The following is a 16817-nucleotide window of genomic DNA, read 5'->3' as shown; positions in this document are numbered from 1 at the left end:
GTGGAAAACATTCCATATTAAAGTAACAGAATTTTTGTAAACAAAATCAGTATAGAGAGTACAACACTTCTGAAACATTATTTTGCAGAGTGTTTTATCGGGATAACAGTGGATTTTGGCTCTTACCCTAAATCAGGTTGGCTGTACTCATTCCTCAGATTAGGGCTAATGCCATATTATCAAGACTAAGATGACTAAGATCAGGGCTTTTTCTCTCCTATGTGTGTGTATGTCTTTCATTGGAAGTAGTTCTATGTGAGCACATGGACTGAGCAAGGAAAAACTACTCGTAATAAGGGTCAGGGTAGGCATTTTTAATGCTAAGATGAGACCCTAAAATTTATAGGTTTACTGAAGTACACATAAAAGACTAAAAAATAGTCTCAAGACAGAAAACTCAATCAAAACCATGAAAGTTACAGCAAGACAAAACTTGCCTTCTCAATCCCAGAAAACCAGGACTTACCTTGAAGTTCAAAAATGAACACTGAACATAATCAAAAGCAAAGATTCTACTACAAGATGCTTGCTAAAGTCTAGAATTTGTTGTCATGAATTTGCTACCCACAGGCGGTTTTTCAAGAAAGGACTGCACACTTTCACAAATCCCTAATAATAGGTAGTTTTGAGCATTAGAGATAATCTGAGATGCCACCCTGCCTACCGTGCCTGCCCATCCCAGCTAAATTGTGAGAAAATCATCTTACCCACACATCCAATATGACAGCTCCTGTGAGAATGGTATCAACAGCAAAAGACCAGGTGGCAACAACAATTTATATTCTTTTAATTCACAGAATGAATCTTGGGTAGAATGACATTTGAGTTACTGGATCTAAAGAGAGACAGGTATCTTCTAAGAACTAGTGACAAGGAAATCTCTTGATCCCAAAATTCAAGAATGCTAATCCAGAGTAAACTTGGGATTTAATTACTGATTTTTCTTCCATAGTAGTGTTGCCATCCAAAGCAGGCTCGAGAGTCTGACAAATGTGGCTTTTTAAAGCCCAACTCCATCACTGTCTGTGTGATCTTGGGCCAGTTATTTCTCTCAGTCTCAGTTCCATCTTTAAATACTACTACTTTATAGGGTTATTATAAGGATTAAAAGAAAAGATACATGTATAAAGTACACAATCTGTGGTAAGCACTCAAAAGGCTTAATCGTTATTATTAAGCTCAGAAGTCTAGTACAATGAGTTTTCATTAAGGGTTGTGTGATAAAAGTCGAATCTTGTTTCATGGCCTGACCCAACTCCATGTGCTACACTGACATTTTGTTGTATGGATTAGTGCTTAGAATCAGCAAGCCATCAGATAAGGCTTGAAAATATTTTATTACAGCATTTGTTAAAGTGAACTTTGGCCTGTATAACAAAAACCTTAAAACATTGATCCTGATAATATTTATGAACCAAACTACTAGCCTTTATCTAAAGAGTATTACCTTTTGATACCCAGTGAATTCCTTTACCTACAGTTAAAATTAACCAGAAAAGCAGGCATATTTTATGGTTTAAATATCAGCCACCTGGAAGTTATGCTCTTTAAACCATGATCCAACAGAATGAACTGAAAACAGTCCCTTAGAGCTTAACTGGATTTAACAAATGTGCAACTAGTACCTTCCCACTCTTTAACTGCCAACAACTCAAATCACTTTACTGACCTGTTTATATCACCACATAACAGGGTCAAGATACTTGTTGAGCAAATACCTTAGACTTTAAAGTTCTACATTGGGAAAGTTGTCATTTCTTTCTGTTACCGTTCTGCCAGAATGTACCAGAATGGTTCAATCAGAAAGCATAACATAGCTGGCCTTTTAAAATATGGCCTGGGCTCCATCAGGAAAGTGCTTCTCCTGGGCCTTTGACTCTTACTGAGTGATGCAAAGATGACAGAACTGTTAGACCTTCATTAGTGCTACAGCATAGCAATGGCAGCAGATCCCAGTCCAGGGCCCACCAGCCACCAGCACGGCACCCCTGCTAGCAAGTGACAGCAGCACCAGCAACGGGCCTGGAACCAAGCTTCCCACGACACACCTGGCTCTGTTCTCTGTTCCTGTCATTCATGGGCCAGCTTGTTTTCCAAGCCTGATTCTCTAGGCTTCCTACTGACTCAGTAAGGTACTCTAAGTATGTCCTCCTACTAAATCCCTTTTCAGCTTAAGTGCATCAGAATTGGTTTCATTTGTTTTCACCTCATAACTCTAATACAACAGATATTTACTGAGGAGTGTGGAACAGTGAGGAACAACAGTGTGGGGGCCCCTACCGCCTGGGTTCACATCCCAACTCTAAAACGAATGTGCTGTTTGACTTGGATAAGTTACTTAACTCTAACCCTTTGTCTTGGTCTCCTCATCTATAAAATGGGGATGACAGAAGTACACACACCTCCTGGAGTTATTTCCAGCATTAAATAGGTTGATATATCCAAGGTGCTAAGGGAAGTGTGTTGGACGTAGCCGACACTCAAGGCACGTCAGCTGCTTGTTCTCGCGTTACTGGCTGTGGTGGCGCTCCTGCTATTACTGCTGAGTGCCTATTAGGTTCAGAGTACAGGGGACTTACAAAAGCAGAGGACTCCATGATCTACATTCCTTAAAGAACATAAATACCTTTTGGGGGCACTAGAAGAGCTGGCTAGGGGATCAAATGTTTACTATATCCCAAACAACTTTTTTCAAACTCAAGAGCCCATGCTCCTTCAGATAGCACAGACCCCTGGGATAAGAGTTTTGCTACTTTCTAATTATGTAGACTTGTAGGAATTTCTTATTTTTTTCTAAGCCTAATTGCTTAGGGAGCCTCAGTTTGCTCACATATTTTGAGGAAGTTTAAATAGAATACATGTGACTAGAAGAGAACCAGGCAGTTAGCAGTCACAGAATCATTTTTTCATATTTTTTTCATATTTTTCCTATACACTTCCAGAAATACAAAAATAACTTTAAAAAACAAAGCAAGCACTGCCTTAATACTTATGAAAGCATAATTAGAATTCAAAGATCTTATATGTAAGAAAAATAAACCACTTCTCCCCAACATAAGCTATGGAAGCCACAACAGGGAAGCATTATTAGTGTCTGGGTAGTTTTAAGCACCTTGGCATTACAATGACAGGACATACATGCAGATCAGTCTGAAATCATAATGCCCTGTAACATACTCATCACTTTCCTCCCAATATACAGGAGCAAAACAAAGGGAAAACTAATGGAGAGGTTGCCCCTACATCAGCAGGGGAGGTCAGCAGGGTGCGGATTTATATCACTGCTACTGGACTCCCCATGGGGAGGAAATTACAAACGAAGTAATAAGTTCAAAAGGTCCTCTTTCCAAAAATTCTTCGTGAGCACTAATTATGCAAAAGAATGAGAGATCCCCTAAGTGTCCAAAGCATCTTTCTTCATAGATGCTCAAAGTGTGTTCCACATATCATATAACCATTCCTTGTGAGACAGCTGGTAGCTGCCTCCACATTTCAGAGATGAAAAGTGAAATGTGGAGACATAAATGTCTTGCTAAAATTTTATCACTAGGCCATGGTACAACAGAGGCCAGAATTCGAGTCTTCAGCTGTGAATGAAATGTTATTTCCCTAAACTTTCTGCCTTCAAAACAAGTGAGCGCAAACACACATGCACACACATACATGTATGCTGTAGTTAAAAGGCATCCGCAAGGAAATAAATGAAAGAATTTAGAGTAACAGAGTAATCAAACCCTAGAACCCAAAGGGATGTCAACTCCCATCTAGTTCACACTAACTATAGATGAGCATTATAACCCTAGGACCTGATTTTCATTCTCCTAAGATAAAAAGTTGAGTAAAACGAGAAGTTCCAAGGTAATTCATAAACATAACATACTTAATTTTGTATGACTTAATATGCTAAAAACAGTCTATAAATTGCTCTGGATGGGAGCAAAACAGGATGTTGTGTTGTGGTGAAGCATACTTATCTGAATCAGAACTTTCCTACACTTGCTTGCCCACTAACTAGCTTTGTCACTTTGGAAAGTTCCTGAACCCCTCTCCAAACCTCATTTTTCTCAAGATTGGATAGAAGATCTTTACTTTTAGAGCTCAAATACATCTCAAGTTCTGAGAATAAATGTAAAGGTGATTTCAAATTATTATGAAGGTAATCAAATAACTGGTTTCCCTTATATCTACCTTTAATAATAAGCAGAGATAAAAATGAAGATAAACTGTGAATTACTATAAAAGGTAAGCTGTTACAATTAAGATCAAACAGCCTCTTGTTATTGATTCAGACAGACAATCTGAACTCTACTTTGTGGGAGCTCTCAGTAGAGAGAAGAAGGGGAGCAGAGATACTCCTAGCCACTCCCCGCAGTGAAAGTAAAGGGCAATGGGGGCCTGTGGCATGTCCCTGGGGCCTCGGGAAATTCTTGGCTTGTATGCTGCCCGAGCAGGGCCAGTAATGGTTGAGAATTCTGAAGGATGTGGTGAACTCAAATAGCCTGAGTACACAGCACTAGTCAGGGAAGCAGTCCATATGGTCAAGCCTGTTATATACAAGGAAACTAATCAAGTAAGTAAATATATGAGGATAATAGGAGCATGATTTCTGACTGACAAGAAAGAGGGGCATAAATATGGAAAGGGAGAGGACAAATAGACAGACAGCGATAGACAGACAAAGTAGAAAGACAAATAGATACAGATGTATGTGTGTTTACATGTGTGCCGTGAGAATATATGGACATGCGGACTTCTGAGACCTGTCCACTGCGAAGGCCTGCAGCAAGGAGAGTAATATGTGGCACCCACATCTTGGTTTCTAAATATCACTCTCACTGAAAGGCAGCAGAGCGCCTTAGAAAAACGGCTGATTCCAAAGAAAGGTAAGGATAAGCCTGAAATATCTTTCATAAGAATGCAAGGAAGTTCTCAAAGAGTAATGGGAACATGTAAAAAGGGCAGAGGAACCAGGCTGAAGGAGCTCCCACTGGCCAAATCTGAGACAATGTGAGTATCAAAATAAATAATGATAGTAATGGATTGTAACCAATAGAGTAAAATAGGAATCCAAGAGTTCTTACAAACAGAAAGGAAGAAAAGAAGGAAGTCAAAGTTACCATTAACTCAAAAGTATAAAAGAAATAAAGGAATTAGAAAATCACCATTTGGCAACTATTAGAGTAATAACTGAATAAATAATTAATGAATGCTAAAACGACTGAACAAAAGTTAGGTGAGGAATGGTATAATTAACATAGTCTCAAAAATCTGCACTCAAAATCTGTATTAATTACTTACTAAAACACTAAATACTTAGTAATTTTACAATGGAGAAACTTACCATAAACCATGTAAGCCAACTAAAAAAATTATATAAATAATGGCACAAATCAACATCTTGTGACTACTGAAATAATGCACTGAGAAGAACAGAACAAAACATCGGGGTATTTCTGCCGAAACAACATAATCTCAATCTAAGCAAGAGAAAACATCAAACAAACCCAAAGTGAAATACATTTTACAAAATAATAGGTCTATTATTCAAACACCAGGAAAGACTGAGTACTCTTCCAGATGAGGAAGTCTAAGGAGGTATGAAACAATTGATCCTGGACCTAATAAAGAACATTATTGAGACAACCTGCAAAATTTGAACAAAGTCTGTGGAATTAATGCTAATAGGAGATCATGGATAATTTCCTGATTTGGATGGGGTACTGTGGCTTGGTACATGAGTGTCCTTCTTTTTGTAAAATACATATTGAAGTATTTATGAGTAACAGATCAACAGGTCTACCTTAATCTCAAATTCAGAAAAAAAAATACATATGCAATTAATTATATACCCAAAAATGCCACATATAGAGATAGAAAAAAAGAGAATGAGAATAATAAGGCAAAAGGTAAATGGGATAGAACTTTATAACTGGCGAATCTAACTGCAGGGTAACAGTTTTGTGTCCTGTTTTTTCAACCTATCTTTAAGTTTAAAATCATTCAAAAATAAAAGTTATAAAAGATACGTTTTGTTATTAAAATTTATTTAGCACCAAGGTATTTTTCTTATGAGAAGGCTTTTGAGATTATCAACCATTCTATAATTTTTAAACAAAAATGTGTGATTATACATGGTACAAATTATTTTGTAACCTGCTTTTTCCCCTTGACATATCACAGACATCTTTCCATATTAATAAACACAGGTCTGTAGCACAATTTTTTTAATGGCTGTACAACTTATGGTCATAAATAATTTATTCAATCACTTGTCTATTATTGGATACTTAAGGCTTCAGAGTTTTTGCTTTTACAAACAATGCTTCAGTTAACATCCTTATGGATAAATCTCTGCATACATCATGTCCTTATTCCCTAGAGCCTTTATTAATTTCCCTGCTCACATACTCACATGTAATACATGTTCATTGTTAAAGATACCAACATTACGGAAACTGAAAATTCTGTTTAAAAAAAAAAAGAGTTAATTCCTGCGTGTACCAGAAAAATAATAATTTGAAAGGCTATTATAAAAGATGACTGACACATGAAAATGGAATTCAAACACCATGACTTCAAATTAGTCAGAATAATGTAAAATATAACAAAACACATACATCAGAGAAGTGGCTGGCACAGTGATGTAACATTAAAAACCTGATAATAAATGTTTTGACTCATAATGAGGTTTTCAGGAGTAGCGCAAGTGGGTGTACTAGAAACCAGGATGTATCACACTGTGGATGCTTAATCAATATGGTAGCACAGCCAGCAGAGGAGGCGTCACCTGTCTGTCCCCCCTCAGCCCTCCTTCTACTGCCACACTGAGAAGAGGAAATGAAGGTCATAACCTGGCCTTCTGCTCATTACTCCTGGAAGAAAAAACAAGTGAGGCTGGCCTGGTGGACTGCGTTCACTGATGGAATCAGAAAACTTGGCTACACTGGGAAAGGCGTGTGTGATGAGGATAAAGATCCAAGGGGCAGAGGGGGACATCCTGCAAGTGTTTTTTTTTTTGCAACTGTTTTAAACAGCATCCAAAACAAGTTGACAACTGGCTCTCCCTTCAGCCTCCCCGTGCCAACAGGAATTTGCATCTATAGCATTTTACTTTTCTCTACTTAAAATTACCTTGTTTCTCTCCAGCTTTCACCTAAAAAGAAAGTATGTTCTTAATCTTGATGTGGCTGGCAATCAGTTAAGTTTTCTGGAAAAGCAATATTGTAGACAAAGAAAACTATGTTTGTAAAGCTTTCAGGTAAAGAAATTATGATCTAAGTAAAAATCCAAGTATTTAAAGGCTGTATTTCCTATCTAAAAGTCACAAAGTAGATGTCTTTTTATATTTCATGCTACTCAAAGGCACTTAAAAAATAATTGTTAATGAACATATCTAAGCAATTATTTTTTGAGTACCAGAAAGATGTTCAACACTGCACAATGGCCTGAAAATAACTCTTAAGATAATTATATGTACAGTAAAACACTTAATATAAAATTGCACAGCAACCTTTTAAACTACAAAAGTCACAAAATATTCAAGAACAGTTTTCATCCACCAAAGCAACTAATTAATCTTGTAAGACTAAAGCAGAGATAACCTGTTTTACACCAGATAGTAAAATACCCTCCAAGAGATAAAACACACATTTTGGTCAATAGTATTTGAAGTTTTGAAGAATCATACCATAAAAACAAAAGTCATAAAAGCATTCAGCTGCCATAAGTATCTCCAGAATTGTTCTATTATAAACAACTCCCCAAACAGAGAAAGCACAGATTATGGATTATGTGATACCTCCCCAGTGTCTCTAGATTTAGAGATGGCTTTTCTCATAAGATGTTATGATTAACAGCTCTAGACAACAAAGAAAAATATCAATTTCTCTTAAGAATATTCTTTCTACCATCTTCCTTGTATGAAAATAAGCAAATAAGAAAAATAAATTGTTGCCCAGACTGAAGATTTTTGGAATCCACTTGCATATGACCCAATGATAGACACTGTGGCTTTGGCTCGAATATTCCATTCTCTCACCCTAAAACTCATGAGAGCATGAGGCATGTCCTACACAAACCAAGTTTAAGAAAGCAACTCAGAGCTGAAGAACCAAAGGGCGTGGCATGTACATGAGACTCTGGATACAAGAGACAAACAATATTTCCATTTGTGACACTGAACACACTATCGTGGAAATGTGACAGAAGAAGCCATCTTTGGGGTCATGTCTGTGGTTCCCCAGTCTAGAAAAGCGTTCCAAAAACCAGGTAAGCCAGCTCCAGGTCCTGAGCTCAAGTAACAGGAAGATGCTTGAACAGAGCAGAATCCAGTACCATTTGCACGTCACTCATAACATACTAGGTAAATACAGGCAGCAGAGAGAGATCATAACAAAGTGAAGAATGAATACCTCTGTATGTTTACAGAGTACAGAACACATTTAATTTTCAAAACCTGCTCAGTAAGATTTACGCAATGATGAACCCCTTCTGGTGAATGCTTTCTTCAAAGAACTATTTGGATGCCAACTTCACTACTGTCATTAAAAAGTACTGTATGACAAGTCCTTACCATGGGAATAACACCCACAGACAACGAAAATGCCAAATATAAAATCACAGGCCGTTATAGCTCTAAAGGACTATAGAAATCATTATGTTTTATCCCCTCCTTGGCAGTTTATTTAAATAGAGGCAAGTGTTTACCCAAGGACTAGATGTAAATTAGCAAAATTACAATGACAAAAACCCAAGTCTTTGGAGCTCCACTTCATTTACTCAAGATATGTGCTTAATGGTTACTTCCCTTGACAACATACTCTCATCGTTAGGAAGAAGGCAAAGAGAAGAAACTGGCCCACTCATCTGGGCCAAGCAACAGGATGATCAATTTACATACATTACCTAATTTAATCCCTATTAAAACCCTGTGAAGTAGATGCCATTATTCCTGTTTTACAAAAAGGGAACAGAAGGCACAGAGGAGTAAACCTGCCCAACAGGAAAGAGCTACTAATGGTAGTGCCAGGATTCCAGCCATAGTCTAGCTAATGCAAAGGCTGCTCCCAACCCTTAGTAGCTGGGGCTGTCGTCCCTTCTTACTCCAGTGTACTTGTCCTGGGTAAGTTCTGAGTGTGACTGACCAGTGATGACCAGCCTATACGGCTGGCTGGGTGCCCCCACCAATCTCCCAGCCCAGCAGAGGCCAGTGAGCTGCTATCATCATCCCAAGGCACAGCCTTCCCAGGTTGAGGGCTATTGTCCTTCTCCCATGATTACAGAAGCAGGCGAACTTTCTGGCTTTATGGGGCCGAATAACCCTTTATTCCTTACACTTCCTGTTACAGCTAACTGCAGATCCAGGCTAAATAAACAGAAACACATGGGAACTATGACTTGTAAAAATTTATTGATATGTAAATTCAACAACGCTTCCATTATCCTGCACCTAAACTAGAACCAAGAACTAGAAGTGTGTTAAAAAAAAAAGAAAGAAAGATAAAAGATGCTCCAAGCTAGTGATTCTCTACAGGACTATGGTAGCGGGAGAGGGGGAGAGTCAAATCACCTGGGATGATTTTGATGCTGAAGGGGCCAAACTTCCCTCACATCTAGTTCTCATATTATGTATATTCAGGGGGCTATGCTAGATTCAGGGAGGAGAGGAGCTGGTCCAAGAAATGTGAAAATGTTTGTCAGGTAATTCTGAGAACCAGCCATACATTCCATCTCCTATTCAGTTAGAACCAGTGTCCTGAGGATTCAGTTAGGTAGATTCATTTCTGTGCCAAGATGGGAAAAAGTGAGGGAAATACCGGCAGGGAGGACAAGTGTGCCACGAGCACAACAGGATATGAGAGTAAAAAGCCTAACAGCAAAGGACCAGGCAAAACAATAACAAAAATGTTTAAACAGAAAGACACATGAAGTCAGAAGGCACGGCGGTCTGAATCGTTAGCTATGGCGCTAGGCAGTCCAGAGATTTCAGCAGCCCTGACAGCATCACCGTATTCCAGGATAATTCAGTTACTGATACAACAGTTCTGACATTAAAATGCATTTAAGAGAAAGTACTGATAAAGTTAGGGAGATGTAAATATTTTTTAACGGATTTCTTTCTCAAGGGACTAGTTTCTTTAAGGATTTGGTCAAGATTCACTCATTCTGGATGTCTACCTTTGTGAAAATGATTGATGAAAAGCAACAGGGTTTTGTGGGGAAACAGAACAGGAGGTAGGGGTCAGGCAGAAAGTGGGTTCTGGGGCTCAGGACATTCGAAGCCTCCAGCAAAGGGGATGCGGCTGGAGTCGGTGAGCACAAGGGGTTTCCAAGGGACAGTGGGCAGAGTTTGAGAAGGTGGAATTTGCTGGAACAGAATCAGAGGACCACCAACACTTTGGAGGTGTTGGAGGAGGCAGAGACGCTCTCAAATCAGATGCAGGAGCTATCAGAAACCTGGAGGAAAACCTGAAGAATGCAGGGTCAGCGAAGCCACGACAAGAGCGTTCACGGAAGGAGGAAACAGTCCACTGTGCTAAATGCTGCCAAATGTTAAAGCTAAATAAACAACTGAGGAATAGCCCCTCACGAGGAAACAAGAGGTCATTAGCATCTAGGCTAGAATAGACTCAAGAGAAGCAAGTAAACATGACCCTTTTAAGAATTTTCCCCTTGAAAGGGAGAATAGAAAATAGACTGAGATGGGGGATGAGCAGGAATGTTGGCATATGGGTAAGAAAAGCTTAAGTATGTTTAGAGGCTTATGGGAATTAAGCTGGTAGAGAGAGGGGCTGAAGATACAGGAGGAAAAGTGGCCGATTAATGGAGTAAGGCTCTGAAAATCTGGGAGGAGATGAGAGCAGGATCTCGATGGACTCAGAAGGAGAAAGGGAAGAAGTAAAGGAAAGCACATGTGTCACAAGGGCAGGGAGGATTTCCTGCCCACGGGTTCCATTTCTCTGAGAGCCAGCAGGTAGGTCTGCTAAGAGTGACGGAGCCTCAAGGTGGGCAGAAGGGTCAGAAGTCGGAAAAGAACACATAAACTAAGGAGAATCCAAGAGAGGAATACAAGCTCCCCTCCAGTCTCTTCTTTAGGTTCAGACCCTAAACTGTGGCCCCTTGTGACCATGAAAAATAGTTAGGATACACTCTGAGAGCGCAGGTTTAAACACAGCATTCTTTCTTTTGTCGTTTAACCAGAGCCCTACCTACTTCAGTGCACAGAGGAGAGGGGCCTGGATTTGAACATGAAATAGCCTGACAGACATTTCCATCAGCAAATTTCAATAGATCAATTTTATGCTCATATTTTAGTAAACAGTTAATATTAAAACATGACACTGAAAAATACAATATGTAATCAAATTGAAAACCGAAATTAAGACAAAATACTGCAGTAAAAAAAGGCATAAGTCATTGCGGGTTTCTCCTTAGAATTAAATTTCTAGTATTAAATGTTCCTTTTCAATTTGTTTTGGGTCAAGAGGTTATTAACACCATAAAAAAAGTTAATAGAAAAGTATGGTCGGGGACAAAGTTGTGTTATTGTATTTTGCATGAACGCCTGTTACTGGGAAATTATCAGTTCTTAAAAACAACCATTCCTAGTTCATTACAAGCTAGCCAATAACAGCAAAACTCATGTCCTATTGTATTTTCTTTTCCAATTAGTACTATTCTAAAGACAAGAGCAAAAGTTATAATTTAAACCACCATACTTCTATGTCTACAACTGCTTAATAAAAGACATGAAGGACATAGTTTTTTATCCAACTAAATCACAGTTTATTTCCAGATTTGTTTTAAGTATTATGCTTAATCATTTTTTTCTCTTACTCTAGCCCTAAATCTTAACTGGAATCTGTGACTAGAAGCAAACAAGCCAAATTAATATGTAGAGACAAGGGATAGCTATTTAAAATAAGTATTATAAGAATGATTGCAATTGGCCAAAAGTACACATGACCCATAAGAAAAGTGACAAAAATAAAAAACACAAAAAGATTATTTGTGAGTTGTCAAGAGCTTAAGCCTGGCAACGGCTAAAATTGTTGATGAGTATGGATGGGTGTGTAAGGCAATGGGTGGCCTTACATTTTTTTCTAGACCATTCGAAACTGCCAGAGGAGTGAGTGTATTTCCTGGAGTTCAATGGTGCTCTCAGGGGCTGCTGACTTGCCCCAGAGCTAACAGTCCAGACTGCTGTGCTTTCTGACTTAAGTTTTCTTATTTATACATTTTTGTTGTTGTTTCGCCTGCTCCTTTGCCATTAAGGTTTTTACTGCTGCGCCCTGTTGAACTTGTTGTGGCGCACTGTCCTCCCTGCTGGTACCTTCCTCCCTCATTTCCATCTAAGCCCAGAAATGCACACCACCTCTTTTTAAAGAATGTCCCTGCATGTAGCAAATATTCCAAGCTAGAGGACTTCATTTCCCAGCATCACTGGCAGCCAAGCATGGCCAGGTAACTCAGCTTGGGTCAGTGAGGTGTAAGCAAAAAGGCTGTGTGAGATTTTGACAGAGGACAAGCCCTCCTTTCCTGCTGTGTAGATGAGTGTGAAGGCTGGGACTCCAGAAGCTGTCTTAGACAAGGGGGTACCCATGAGTGTAAGAGGAGAAGCTGCACATTTTGAAAGTAAAGATGAAAGTAGCCTCTGTCACCAAGAAATTTGTGGAGCTGTGACAATATCCCTGAAATACCTGCCTCGAGGCTTTATATAAGAGAATAAATCCTTGAATGTTTAGACCATTGACTGATTCTTTGCTACCCCATAACCAAAAGGAATTCTTAAATGGATACATAACAGAGTTAGAAGTTACAGATAATGAACTAGATGGACTGATGGATAGAGTCACAGAAAGATATCCTTGAGAAATTGGCAAGTTCAGTGGGTAGTTAAGGAAAAATACATTCAATATAACCTTACTTTTTATTGAAAGTAAGTACTTTGAAAAAGAGTAGGAGCTACATAGTGTGTGTATATATAAAGAGAAAGGTCTGGGAAGTTGTGCACTGTAGCACTGCCAGGGATTATTTCTAGGGGATGATTATGTGGAACATCCACTTCCTTTATTCCTGGTTAGAATTTTTAACAGTGAGCAGGCATAACCTCCAGAACTATCACAAAGTGTGCCATTTACTTGATATTCACATATTTAAAGAAACTATATGATTCTGGCTTTTATTTTATGATTTTGTAAAAAAAAAATTAGCTAAACTACTTACTAGAATAATTTTTTGGAAATAGAGAGCTGTACTTATTTTTGCTACCAACAATCTGTAGCATATAAAATACATTTAAGAGAGGTATAATCTATTTCTTTAATATCTAACTATGGCTTGTTACTAGAATGGGCAATGCTTTATTGTGATCAATGTGACAGTAAATCATGAATCTCAAAGGTGAACATGAAATAATATTCACAAGAACTATGTGCAAGAATAGCAGGAGTAAAAACAGCCTGCCTTATTAATAATCCCACACCCTTAAAATCCACAAAGATTAACATAAAAAAGGGACATTTCCTCCATCATATTCAAATAAACTTTGCATAAAAGACTTGCCTGGAGTGATTTGAGTAACAAAGCAGTAGAGAATAGAATAAAAGCAATCTATTGCATGGAAATAACTATTCACCTAAGCACTCAAAGGGATCTAAAAAGACCATGCAGGTGGGCGACTGCCTAGATTTATAAAGAGAACCGGATGAACAATCCCACCATGTTTTTCCTAGATCCACCCTCTCATCTGGTGTCTTGTAATCTAGAACAATGACTTCCGAAACATGCTGCCTCTTACCAGATCCTCACCATTTGATTAACCGGGAAAGACCTATGTCTCCCTCTTAGATAAGGACATGTACCTACCTTCCCACTGGCCTGTCAGCACCAGGGTCCTGTTAATCACTGTATCAATTTCCATAGCTCCATCTTCCACAGCCAATCTTATCTCTTCCAATCGTGTTTTTAAATGAGTCTGTCCAGCTGGAAAGCCAGTGGCCACTAGTGCAGACAGAGTAAACAAGAAGATGGGAAGGGAAGGAGAGGGGAGGGGAGGGGAGGAAAGAGAAGGGAAGGGACAGGAGGGGAAGGAAGGAAGAAAGAAGGAAGAGAGGGAGGGAGGAGGGAAGAAGACAAATTTCACTTGGTCATTCTATCAACACAGAATCTCATACAAAAAAAAAATCAGCATTTGGACAAAAGCGTTAATGACTTTAAGGACTATACACAAAAGTGAAGTATGAAGAAATAGAATGTTATCTCATACCGAACTGGCTTTAGGAGAGATATTGGTATTACATCCTCTGGAAGACCTGAAATGAAGCTGCTATAGAGATGCTCATGAGGGTGCTTTAAGTAAACTGCAATTAAGAAAATATGTTATCATCACAGTGATAGTCCTAAAACCGTAGCTACAGCCCTGCCTTGATGGACACTAGTTAATTCTGGATCCAGCTTGATCAAGTTGGCCATCATTGTATTCTTGATTTACTCATTCATATTTACAGCTGTTATAACCAAACTGTAATATCAGTTCCTGCTATGGCCTATCTTAAAATGAACAGCCAAACAGTCCACAAAATTGGGGCAGGGTAAGTTGGGAAGAGCAGGGCCAAGCACAAATAAAAGGAAAATAAAATACAACTGCATTTCTGAAAATGTATTAACACTTTTTACACGTGCACCATTAACTCCACTCCCATGTATAAAGATAATCTTTTGTGTTTCCTTGATGTTATTAAATTCTTTGGATCTGCTAGCTTAAAGGAAAGCATGTTTCCCTGCTGTGTAAAGGGAAGCTGAATTGTCTGAGGCTGATGAGACATTAAGGTCAATAAAGGTATAGCTGACAAATACTTTGGGAATCTTCACAAACGGGTTGCTTATCAATTCTGTATACTATGTTTCTTTTCATGCACCCCTAATAAAATAAATTAATGTTCTTTTTAGACTCCTTTTTTAAAGTGCCAGGATATTCCTCTAACTTCTTTTAAAAACAGAATCCAATTTTTTATATATCTATCTATCCAAACACACACACATGTATTTATATAAAAGCTTTGAAGATTTTCCTATCCCTCATGCCAGGTCCCACTGAGTCTGTCTTAAGTCAATAACTCTTGAACATACCCTCTTCTTTATCTTTCATGATTGGCCGGGGGAGGCGGGTGGGATGGCCAGTGGCTGTCATCATCACCCACGTGGGCTGTGATCACCTTCCCAAACTGCACTTCACCTCTCTCTACTGTGTCCACTACCATCCCCTAGCTTACTACATCATGCAGCTGATCATGGCACGCCTCTGCTTGAACCCTTTCAGTATCTGCCCCTCAGCAGCACGAAGCCCAAATGCCACTGCCATGGTTTCCCTAGATGATCTGGCCCCCATCTACCTCTCCAGCTTCAATCCCAATAGCCCCTCCATTGTTCCACCTTAGGATGCAGCAATCGCAAACCACTTTCAGTTCCCCGCCCATGCTTCCGTGCCTTCACGCATTCTAATCCCTCTATCTAAAATGCCATTCCCTGTCTTACCACCACGGCAAACTCCTCCTTGCCCTTTAAGATCCAATGTATTCTCTCCTCTCTGACGCATTCACTTCTTCTCCCAGCATCACCAACCTCCCTGCTGACTTAGAACCATACCTTCCACATACCTTTATAATTATATTTTACATGTATGTAATACTACATCTCCTGCCTTCTGATTATTTTAAACTTGACTATTCCTCCTCAACAACTAAGTTTCCTTAAGGACAGGGATACAGTTCTGTATTCCTCAGAATTAATATAATGTCTGCCATTTAGCAGACAATACTAACAGAATGAATAAATACAGTCAATTAAATATACAAAACTAATTAAAATCATAGTATAAAACTGTATATAATTCCCCAAAGTGTCTGACTTGAAACACTGGATGTCAGAAAACAACAGCAAAAGCCACAACCAATGTCACCTGATGCCACCGGGATGCTACAGCGAGCAGCCTTCAGTGATCTTACTGCTTCATGCACCCGGGCAGGGTAAACACAAACAGCAGCTGTAGTGATGCCTGTGAAGGAAGAGCTCACTATGTAAAGTTCAATTTGCACAATACGCTTTTAATTATTACTTATACTACAACATTGGCAGAAATCAAAAGGAGAGAAAAATGAACTCCCCTACGAAGCGGCAACAAATTAAAAGGTTTTTACGTTCCATGTTCCCTTCCAATTCTTGACAACATGGGTCATTTTCTCATTGTTAGTCATGGAATGAAGTACCTGTGATACATTGTTCTTTGCGGTCAACATGGAATACCACTTTGGTGGTCTTGACTCAATGAAAATATTTTATTTCATGTCAGAAATAATAAAATCTGGACTTAGAGCCCTCCCTTTGAGGAATAAGTCATTAAATTCTAAAAATTTAAATTAAAAAATCAAAGTCACTATAAAACAAAGCAATATAGTATGAGGCTCAGACCAAGCTGTTACCTTTTTTCCAGCCCTTTCCCCAAAAATTATTACTTTTAAGTGCTATTTTTATTTTAACACTTGGTGGTGGTATCTTATTGTCAACTCAAAAGAAACAAAAATGATGGTGGTTTTGTTGACCACTCAAAAGAAACATGTTTTTCAAAAGCTGTACAGTTGTTTCGGTCTGTAAGTTATCCATAAATTATCTGGGATAAAATACCTGCATTGGGCCAATGTACCAGCTCTAGCTGCATTCTTTAGAGACAGGCAGGCACTCCGGAACCGTGAAGCATCCTTCCATGGAAAGACCTGGCTCCTAAAACCAGCCCACTGAGTAACACAGTTCTTGAAGAACCA

The 16817-nt window shown here is 38.8% G+C and overlaps 1 protein-coding gene across 5 annotated transcripts in view; it reads right to left on the bottom strand.

Annotated features, from left to right (window-relative positions):
- The window catches only part of DERA (deoxyribose-phosphate aldolase), a 116522-nt gene that overhangs the window by 53390 nt on the left and 46315 nt on the right, over positions 1 to 16817 (bottom strand). For 4 of the 5 annotated variants that reach the window (XM_036908923.2, XM_036908885.2, XM_036908896.2 and 1 more), the window contains exons 4-5: positions 15959 to 16054; positions 13867 to 14001 (exon numbers count right to left, since the gene is read on the bottom strand). In XM_036908923.2, the coding sequence (XP_036764818.1) occupies positions 13867 to 14001; positions 15959 to 16054 (231 nt within the window). The remainder of the gene's footprint in view (positions 1 to 13866; positions 14002 to 15958; positions 16055 to 16817) is intronic. The other variant, XM_036908906.2, reaches the window with a different exon arrangement.

The sequence above is a fragment of the Manis pentadactyla genome, chromosome 14, assembly GCF_030020395.1.
Source record: "Manis pentadactyla isolate mManPen7 chromosome 14, mManPen7.hap1, whole genome shotgun sequence".
In the NCBI taxonomy this organism is placed as follows: Eukaryota; Metazoa; Chordata; class Mammalia; order Pholidota; family Manidae; genus Manis; species Manis pentadactyla.
The sequence above is the reverse complement of the archived record's forward strand: the minus strand, read 5'-3'. Positions and strand labels throughout refer to the sequence as shown.